Source organism: Monodon monoceros, unplaced genomic scaffold (assembly GCF_005190385.1).
Source record: "Monodon monoceros isolate NGI ecotype Baffin Bay Population unplaced genomic scaffold, NGI_Narwhal_1 Super_Scaffold_5, whole genome shotgun sequence".
NCBI lineage: Eukaryota > Metazoa > Chordata > Mammalia > Artiodactyla > Monodontidae > Monodon > Monodon monoceros.
This window is the reverse complement of record NW_021703782.1, coordinates 113,422,659-113,432,218: the sequence shown is the minus strand read 5'-3', so window position 1 is coordinate 113,432,218 and position 9,560 is coordinate 113,422,659. Positions and strand designations below refer to the sequence as shown.

Below are 9,560 nucleotides of genomic sequence, written 5' to 3'. Positions count from 1 at the left end.
CTATGCCACTGGCCCCACTTGTCTTGGGAGAGGCTTTAGAAGTTCGTCAGAGAATTAGGAAGTGACACAAGAAACTCGGATCTACCCAGAGAAGGGAAAAGGATCAGAGAGGGAATAAGTGAAGGTAAAATAAAATCTTTTACTTGTCTTACTCCTAAGCAAAATAAAAGGTCATTGTTTTTCAGAGTAATATTGAATATTAGTGACAGTGTATTGGGTAACTGTCGCACGTGTAAGGTGAGTGGCAGCGGTGTCCTAGGGACGGAAGAGAGGAATCGGGACACTGGGTTACAAGTACCTGTGCTACCCGTGAGGCGGTGTAGTGTTATTTGAAGGTGGACTTACATTAGTCCTAATATATATTGCAAACTTCTAAGACAACCATTAAAATTTTTTTGAAGTATAATTGATATGCTAAATAGGAGAAAAAAATCTAATCAGATAAAATGCTCAATTAAACCGGAGAAGGCAGGAGAAGAGGGAAAGATTTTTTAAAAGAAACAAGTGTAATGAATAAAAAACAGTAACAACCATATTAATACTCACTTTAAAAGTGAATGGTCTAGGGCTTCCCTGGTGGCGCAGTGGTTGGGAGTCCGCCTGCCAATGCAGGGGACGCGGGTTCACGCCCTGGGCTGGGAGGATCCCACATGCCGCGGAGCGACTGGGCTGGTGAGCCACGATTACTGAGCCTGTGCGTCTGGAGCCTGTGCTCCGCAAAAAGAGAGGCCGCGGTAGTGAGAGGCCCGCGCACCGCGATGAAGAGTGGCCCCCGTTTGCCACAACTAAAGAAAGCCCTCGCACAGAAACGAAGACACAACACAGCCATAAATAAATAAATTTAAAAAGTGAATGGTTTAGATACACCAATTAAAAGACTGAACTGTCAAAGCAGGTAAAAATAAGACATATAACATATAATTATATATTGTCCATAAGAAGCCCATTTTAAACACGAAGACACAGATAGATTAAAAATAAAGGGAGGAGAAAGGCATACCATGCTAACACTAATGGAAAGAAAGTTGGAGTATCTATATCGATTTCAGACAAAGCTGACTTCAGAGCAAGTAAAATTATCAGGGACAAAAAGGGGTATTAAATATGATAAAGGGATCAAGTCTATAAGAAAACACAAGGATCCTTACCGTGTATGCACCTAACAACAGAGCATCAAAATACATGAGACAGAAACTGATAGCACAGCACATTTTTCCAACAGCATTTGCTCACTTCATGTCTTGGTATCATATTTTTGTAATTCTCGCAATATTTCACACCTATCATTATTATATTTGTTATGGTGATCTGCAATCAGTGATATTTGATGTTTTGACTATGACTTGCTGAAGACTCATATGATGGTTGGCAATTTTTTTTTTTTTTTTTTCGGTACGCGGGCCTCTCACTGTTGTGGCCTCTCCCGTTGCGGAGCTCCAGACGCGCAGGCTCAGCGGCCATGGCTCACGGGCCCAGCCGCTCCGTGGCATGTGGGATCCTCCCGGACCGGGGCATGAACCCGTGTCCCCTGCATCGGCAGGCGGACTCTCAACCACTGCGCCACCAGGGAAGCCCAATGGTTGGCATTTTTTAGCAATATTTTTTATTAACGTATGCACATTGTTTTTTAGACATAATGCTATTGCACACTTAACAGACTATATTGCAGTGTAAACATACTGTTATATTCTGGAAAACCAAAAAAATTCGTGTGACTTTTATTGCAACATCCACTTTATTGCAGTAGTCTGGAACCGAACCTGCCGTATCTCTGAGGTGTGCCTGTATATTAACTGCCACACTTTTTGTATTTTTATGCTTTTTCTTGGGGATTTCACTGTTTAAAATGGCCCTCAAGCATAGTGCTGAAGTGCTGTCTAATGTCCCTAAGTGCAAGAGGGCTGTGATGTGATGCCTTTATAGAGGAAGCGTGCTAGATGAACTTCATTCAGCACAAGCCATAGTGCTGTTGGCTGATTTCAGTGTTTATGAATCAACAGTATATATTAAATAAGGTATCTTTAAGCAGAAACACACATAAAACAAGGTTATGTATTGATTGGTTGATGAAAATGTCGTGACCAGAGGCTCCGAGGAAGCTAACTCTATTTCCCCTAGGAGCAACGGTTTGTTATTCCCTAATTCAGTGTTCTCAGCTACTTTAGAGAACTACCATGGATGATGAGAATTGGCTGTATGTAAATATTTATATTTGCACATATGAAATTTATAGTATATTTTCTAAACAGGCCAGGGGAGTAGGCCAAGGAAAGACTGTGTCAGTGGAGACTAGTGTGTCTCAAGAGACAGAAAGCAGCCATGATGGTTGAGAGTGAAATGCTAGGCATGATTCCTGCAGTGGCTGTGGAGGTGCAGACAGCCAGGCACAGCTAGATGAAGACTTGCTGTTCATTTTATGAGCCTTTATTACATGCCAGGGTGGGAGGCAATGTAGAGGAGATTTGGGGACTTAGAGACATGGAGGACTAGATTGTCTATGCTTTCCTCTCTAGAGCTCTTCAAGGACCTACTGTCTGAGTCTGGGGGTTTGAACAGGTGCTAGTACTGTCAGGGAAGAAAAATGAGGTGCCTGGCTGGGCAGAGGGCCGTGGGGGCTGTAGGGGCCTGTAAGGAGAGGTGGGGGGTGAGGCTCGGAAGGCTGGCAGATCAGCAGGGCCAGAGCAGAGTGAGGTCTGGAAATAGTTGCCTCTGTATGACTTATGGGGCATGTGCTGGCTGGAAGTAAGGAGCTTGGACTTTATGCTGGAGGAAATAGAAGATTTCTAGGCAGGAGAGCAACACAGTTTTCTGTTTTAGAAAGACCACTCTCACCACAGGGTGGTTCAAAAAAGACAGGAGAGAGTGAAAGTGCAGGCAGAGAGATGAGTGAGGACTCGATTGCAGTTCAGGCCAGAGACGGTGTGTGTTGGGGGGTGGGGGTGGGTAGGGGTGGAGATTACTTAGGAGATAAACTGATTGGATTCAGTGGCTGACTGGGAATAGAGGCTGTGGAAGGGGAAGCATCTGGCGTGAGGCCTGTGCTCAGGCACACATGTCTGGGCTGAGAAGTCTTCTGTAGGAAGCAGTTTTGGGCCAAGTCATAGAGGGTTTCACAGCCAAAGGAGGCAGGGAGAGGCCCCTTAGGGTCTGGAGTCCACTCACCACCAAAACCTCAGTCTCCCAGGACTGAAATACATCCTAACTGTGGTTGTTTTAAAATATGTCTAAAAAGTCTTTGGTCTTCCTCCAAAAGGTGAAGCAGCCTCAAAGAGAGCCTGAGCTAGAACGAACCAGCGATGCTTTTGCTAGGTTCCTGACCCTCAGAAACTATGAGATAAAGAATGATTGTTGTTTTCAATCTGATAAGTTTTGTGGTAATTTGTTACACCTCAGTAAATAGCTAATATATTAGCTATTTGGGTTGGCCAAAAAGTTCATTTGCTTTTTTCTGTAAGATGGCTATAGTAGTGCTTAGTTGTCTTTAACTTCATTGGAAACAATTTTGTTAGATTGTATTGCAACAGCAGTCATATCAGCATACACTTAAAAAAACTTATCAAAATTGGTGAATTTTTGTGTAGCCATTTTATTTTACTTTAAAAATTTTTTTTAAATAAATTTATTTATTTAGGTTTTTTTTTTGGCTGCGTTGGGTCTTCGTTGCTGTGCGTGGGCCTTCTCTAGTTGAGGCAAGTGGGAGCTACTCTTTGTTGTGGTGCATGGGCTTCTAATTGCGGTGGCTTCTCTTGTTGTGGAGCACGGGCTCTAGGTGAGTGGGCTTCAGTAGCTGTGGCACACAGGCTCAGTAGTTGTGGCTCGCGGGCTCTAGAGCGCAGGCTCAGTAGTTGTGGTGCACAGGATTAGTTGCTCCGCGGCATGTGGGATCTTCCCGGACCAGGTCTCGAACCCGTGTCCCCTGCACTGGCCAGCGGATTCTTAACGACTGAGCCACCAGGGATGTCCCTGTGTAGCCATTTTAATATTGGAGAAGAAAGAAAACCCCCAACATTTTCAGCATATTATGCTTTATTATTTCAAGGAAGGTAAAAACGCAACTGAAACACACACAAAAAATTGTGCAGTGTATGGAGAAGGTGCTGTGACGGATCGAACGTGTCCAAAGTGGTTTGCGAAGTTTTGTGCTGGAGATTTCTCGCTGGACGATGCTCCATGGTTGGGTAGACCAGTTGAAGTTGATAGCAATCAAACAGAGAACATTAATTGAGAACAATCAACGTTATACCACATGGGAGAGAGCCGACATACTCAAAATATCCAAATCAAGCGTTGAAAATCATTGGCACCAGCTTGGTTCTGTTCATCGCTTTGATGTTTGGCTTCCACAAGAAGTTACGCCGGAGAAGCCTTCTTGACCGTATTTCTGCGTGTGATTCTCTACTTGAACATAATGAAAACGTTCCATTTTTAAAACAAATTGTGATGGGTGATGCAACGTGGATACTGTACAATAATGTGGAACGGAAGAGGTCGTGGGGCAAGTGAAATGAACCACCACCAACCACACTGAAGGCTAGGCTTCATCTAAAGAAGGTGATGTTGTGTATATGGTGGGATTAGAAGGGAGTCCTCTATTATGAGCTCCTTCTGGAAAATCGAACGAGTAATTCCAACAAGTACTGCTCCCAATTAGACCAAATGATAACAGCACTCATCGAAAAGCGTCTGGAATTAGTCAACAGAAAACACATAATCTTCCATCAGGATACCACAAGACTGCATGTTTCTTTGATGACCAGGCAAAAACCGTTACAACTTGGCTGGGAAGTTCTGATTCATCTCCCGTATTCACCAGACATTGCACCTTTGGATTTCCATTTATTTCAGTCTTTACAAAATTCTCTTGATGGAAAAAACTTCCATTCCCAGAAGACTGTAAAAGGCACCTGGAACAGTTCTTTGCTCAAAAAGATAAGAATTTTGGGGAAGACGGAATTATGAAGTTGCCTGAAAAATGGCAGGAGGTAGTGGAACAAAACGGTGAATACGTTGTTCAATAAAGTTCTTGGTGAAGATGAAAAATATGTCTTTTGTTTTTACTTAAAAACCTAAGGAACTTTTTCACCAACCCGGGACTAACTCCCGGGATGACCAAACTCTACCTTCTGAGACCTCCCATCCCCTCGCCTCAGGAAACAACGCCGATTTCACTGACAGGAATCATCGGACAGCAGCACCTCAGACTCCTGTCCTCTCAAGCAGCACCACGGCACCCGGGTCCTCCTGACGCCTGTGATGCGGGGCCAGGAGCGGCGCGTGGTGGTGGGGCGGCCCTGGGCAGGGAGCGCAGAAGGGCAGGTAGATGGTGCCCACGTCGGGACGCCAGCAGGTGCGCGGGGTCTTCCTGTTTCTGAATCCCCTCCAGGTCCTCCCCTCCCCTCCCCCAGCCCCTCTGGGCCCTCACCACACAGCAGCATCTGGGTAAGGCCGCGTCACTCCTCGGATGGATGAACGTCCCCCAGTGCTTCCACTGCGCTTACAACAGAAGCCGCCTCCCGCTGCGGTCCAGGGCCCTGCAACTCCCCCACCTCGCCTTGCACCTCGGCCCCGCCCTCCTTTCCGCTGCCGGACCAGCCCCTCCAGGGCTGCTACTCCTCGCAGGACTTTTCTGATCACCCGGCGCCCCGTTGGGGCCGCTGTTATTCACAGCGCCGCTCTGGGTGACAGCTTTTCATGTCTGTTTACCTGCTTTTCCCTCCCCACTAGCAGGTGAGCTTTAAGGGCACATTCCCTTGTGTAGGCGTAGCCCTTTCATCCAGAGCAGTACCTGCAACATTGTCAGTGTTGGGGAGGGTCTCCTGCAGACCGCGCTCCGAACGGCCCGGGCCCCGCCCGCCGCGCCCCGCCCACCGCGCTCCGAAAGGCCCGGGCCCGCCCAACGCGCCGCCAGCGCCCTGCGGAACTCTGCTACGCAGACGTGTTTGGCGGGGAGCGAATTCGGCGTCGGTCCTGAAGCCCTCCTCAGGGTCTGGCTGCGGCTGCAGCGCATGGCGGTGAGTGCTACGGTGAGGGCGCACCGGTGTCGGGGCCCTGGGCCCTTGGTGGCTCCTCGTGACCTTCGTACTGTCCCCCTTTCTCCAGGCTCCAGGACATCCTGCTCGGGAGACATCGGCAGCCCCAGGTACTGCCCGCGCACCCCCGCAGCCCCCGGTTCCCCCCGCCGCTTCCCGGCGCCCCGAGTCCTTCCACTGTAAGGCCCCATCAAGTCTGTCTGCTTAGGGCACCCTACGTGCAGTGACGCTGCCTCCAGGGCCAAGAAACAAAAGAAGAAGAAGAAAACCCGGAATGGGGCCTCTGCGGCGAATGGAGGCGGGAAAGCCACAGAAACGCCGGCCTCAGAGGAAGCCCCCCTAAGTGCAGAGGCCCAGGCAAGGGCGGGCCTTAGTCGGGAAGGGTGGAGCCTCGGGGTGCATTCTGGGTGGGAATCCGCCGGTGGGTGTAGTCTCGGGTTTGCGGATTTAAAGCGGGGAGAGGATGAGACGGGGAGTTTTGTGTTCCTGTGGGATGGGGCTGGAGGCCGCGGGGTCCAGGTACCCTCTCACAGCCACTATCCCCGATCCACCACAGGCGGAGCAGCTGGTCCGGGAACTGGCCTGGTGCGTGGAAAAGCTGGAGCTGGGGCTGAAGATGCAGAGACCCACCCCTAAGCAGAGTGAGGGGCCTGTCTGTAGAGTTGCGGGGGGCGGGGGCGGGTGAACGGTGACAGTCCTGTGGCCAGCAGGTGCTCCCAAGGGGTGGAATCGTTACCTTTGCGGTAGGACAGTTGGAGGTGAGGATAGAGAAGGTTACTAGTCCTGTGTTTTCATTTGCAGAAGAGCAAGCTCTTGGGGCAATCCGAACCCTGCGCAGCCAAAGAACCCCCCTGCCCCGGAAGAGGCAGCTGATGCGCTCCTTGTTCGGGGACTACAGGGCTCAGATGGAAGCCGAGTGGTGCGTGGCCCTGCGGGCTCTCAGGACTGGTGAGGACCTGGGAACTGGTTGGTGCACACCTGCCTAGTTCAAGGGGGCGGGGAGGAAGAGCCTGGGCAGTGGAAGGAGGAAGCCCAGAGCAGTAGGGCTGGCGGGGGTAGAAGATGGCTCAGGAAAGCGTCAGGGAGCAGGGAGAGAGAAAGCCTGGATCTCAGGAACACAGAACTTGGGCTTGGACCAGGGAGGCAGGGGCAGGAGAGTTAGTGAATCTCTCTGTGATTCTCAAAGGGGTGTGATACCTTATAATTTTGAGAAGTAAGTCAGTTAATTTTTACAATGGGGATAGAGTTGTATGGGCACAGTTAGCATTAGCCATTATCATTCAATTCTGATACAGTCTCTCCCCTCCCTTACAGCTGCCCACTCAGTCCAGGTGCAGCCTGTAGGTGAGGCCGCCAGAAAGAAGAGCCGAAGGGTCTGCAGGCCTCGTCTAACAGGGAGAGCCAAGGACACCCTAGACACTCCTGATGAAGAGTTTAGGTTCAATTTCTTTTAGCCTCTTCCCCATTCTGGAACGGTCCTCCTCTGCAGTTGGTGCAGGGGTTTGTCTTGAGTGCAGAGCTTTCCAGGAATGCTCTGTCAGACAGATGTGGGGTTGCTCTGTCCCTGGCTGGTCAGTGAATCTGGTGCCATGGCTGTTGGGAAGATGCAAGACCTGCGTGTTGGGTACTGACCTGACTGTCAGACAAGCCCAGGACCCCGTTTATAGGTTTTCAGCTGAAATGTCTCTCCTGCCAGAAGAGGGAGGTCCATTCAGAAGTTTCTGCAGTAAACTGAAGTGAGTGTTTAGCATGTTGTAGAAGGACTCTTTTAACAGGCTTAGGAGCAGACTAAGTAGATGTTGGTAATAAGGATTAGTAGGGAAGCGACATAGTTATGCACTGGTGCTCACTTATGGGAGGATGTTCTGTCAGGTGGTGTAGAGCTCCATGCCATTGTGTCTTATTGCCATAATAAAAGTATTCCTCACAAAAGTGGAAGAGTGAAAGCGTGTGTTAACTGTCTATATAGATGAGGTGGTGTGTGGCACTGCTGGGTCCAGGCTCTCACCCCAGTGCTTGGTCTTTTGTCTGTATTGCCTTCATTCCTGAGCAGGTAGCATCCTTGGGGAGCCATCGTAGCCCCCAGCAGCCCAGGCTTTGTTCTGAGGAGCAGATAGCTTCCTGCCCTAAGAATCCCAGCCAGACACCAGCATTGAGCCTCAGTGGACAAGCTCTGATGTCAGCTGCTCCAGGTGATAGTCCCAGGCCTTCTGCATTAAGTTGGGTTTTCAAGGGGGCTTAATCCTCTTCAGTGGTTGTGGTGCCATCTTTGGTGGTGTCTCCCAAACTTGCAGACCAGACTAGATAGATACCTGGAGCCCACATGCCTACTCAACATCTCTTATTTTGCTGTTTCACAGGCATTTCAAACTTGACATGTCCAAAACATCCAATTAGTCCCTAAATCTCCATTTGTTTTCTGCTTTTCAGTGAATGGCACTACTGCCCAACTAGTTGATCAGGCCAAAAATCTGTGTCACCTCTGCAAAAGGGGTTCGTGGATCCAGTTCCAATGTGTGTGTGTGTGTTTGTGTTGACGGTTCCCGACACCAACAGCAATTCTTGGATGTCAGCAGCGTGTCCAAGAATGCAACTCAATTCTGACACTGTCTACCCAGAGATGGAATCAGATTCCACAGGAAAAGCGCTCAGTCCCACAAGACCCCCCCTCCACTTCACATGCCAGTCACGAGTCCTATAGTTGTTCCCTATACTTCTGACCAACTGGCTATAAATCAGGTTCCTGTGACCCCCTTCTTTTTTTTTTTTTTTTTTTTTACATCTTTATTGGAGTATAATTGCTTTACAATGGTGTGTTAGTTTCTGGTTTATAACAAAGTGAATCAGTTGTACATATATATATATGTTCCCATATCTCTTCCCTCTTGCATCTCCCTCCCTCCCACCCTCCCTATCCCACCCCTCTAGGTGGTCACAAAGCACCGAGCTGATCTCCCTGTGCTATGCGGCTGCTTCCCACTAGCTGTCTATTTTACGTTTGGTAGTTATATATGTCCATGCTACTCTCTCACTTTGTCACAGCTTACCCTTCCCCCTCCCCATATTCTCAAGTCCATTCTCTAGTAGGTCTGTGTCTTTATTCCTGTCTTACCCCTAGGTTCTTCATGAGTTTTTTTTTTTCCTTAAATTCCATATATATGTGTCAGCATACGGTATTTGTCTTTCTCTTTCTGACTTAATTCACTCTGTATGACAGACTCTAGGTCCATCCACCTCATTACAAATAGCTCAGTTTCGTTTCTTTTTATGGCTGAGTAATATTCCATTGTATATATGTGCCACATCTTCTTTATCCATTCATCCGATGATGGATACTTAGGTTGTTTCCATCTCCTGGCTATTGTAAATAGAGCTGCAATGAACATTTTGGTACATGACTCTTTGAATTATGGTTTTCTCAGGGTATATGCCCGGTAGTGGGATTGCTGGGTCATATGGTAGTTCTATTTGTATTTTTTTAAGGAACCTCCATACTGTTCTCCATAGTGGCTGTACCAATTCACATTCCCA

General features: G+C 48.4%; 1 protein-coding gene across 3 annotated transcripts; it reads left to right on the top strand.

Moving 5' to 3' along the window:
• Window positions 1-13: 13 nt before the first annotated feature.
• Window positions 14-7,990, top strand: CUNH8orf33 (chromosome unknown C8orf33 homolog). 3 transcript variants are annotated; one of them, XM_029204016.1, is made up of 7 exons: window positions 14-124; window positions 5,151-6,011; window positions 6,100-6,139; window positions 6,238-6,386; window positions 6,586-6,670; window positions 6,831-6,977; window positions 7,344-7,990. In XM_029204016.1, the coding sequence occupies exons 2-7, from the start codon at window positions 6,006-6,008 to the stop codon at window positions 7,481-7,483; spliced, it is 567 nt and encodes a 188-aa protein (XP_029059849.1). In that variant the 5' UTR covers window positions 14-124; window positions 5,151-6,005; the 3' UTR covers window positions 7,484-7,990. The 3 variants fall into 3 exon arrangements, with proteins under 3 accessions (XP_029059849.1, XP_029059850.1, XP_029059848.1); XM_029204017.1 differs by lacking the exon at window positions 14-124 and having other exon boundaries at window positions 4,190-5,347; window positions 5,728-6,011; XM_029204015.1 differs by lacking the exon at window positions 14-124 and having other exon boundaries at window positions 4,190-6,011.
• Window positions 7,991-9,560: the final 1,570 nt, after the last annotated feature.

Excerpts from the sequence above, each read along its gene's own strand:
- CUNH8orf33 (XM_029204016.1), top strand. Across the intron at positions 6,140-6,237 it reads GGAGACATCGGCAGCCCCAG|GGCACCCTACGTGCAGTGAC; the intron begins GTACTGCCCGCG and ends CTGTCTGCTTAG. Across the intron at positions 6,978-7,343 it reads CCTGCGGGCTCTCAGGACTG|CTGCCCACTCAGTCCAGGTG; the intron begins GTGAGGACCTGG and ends CCTCCCTTACAG.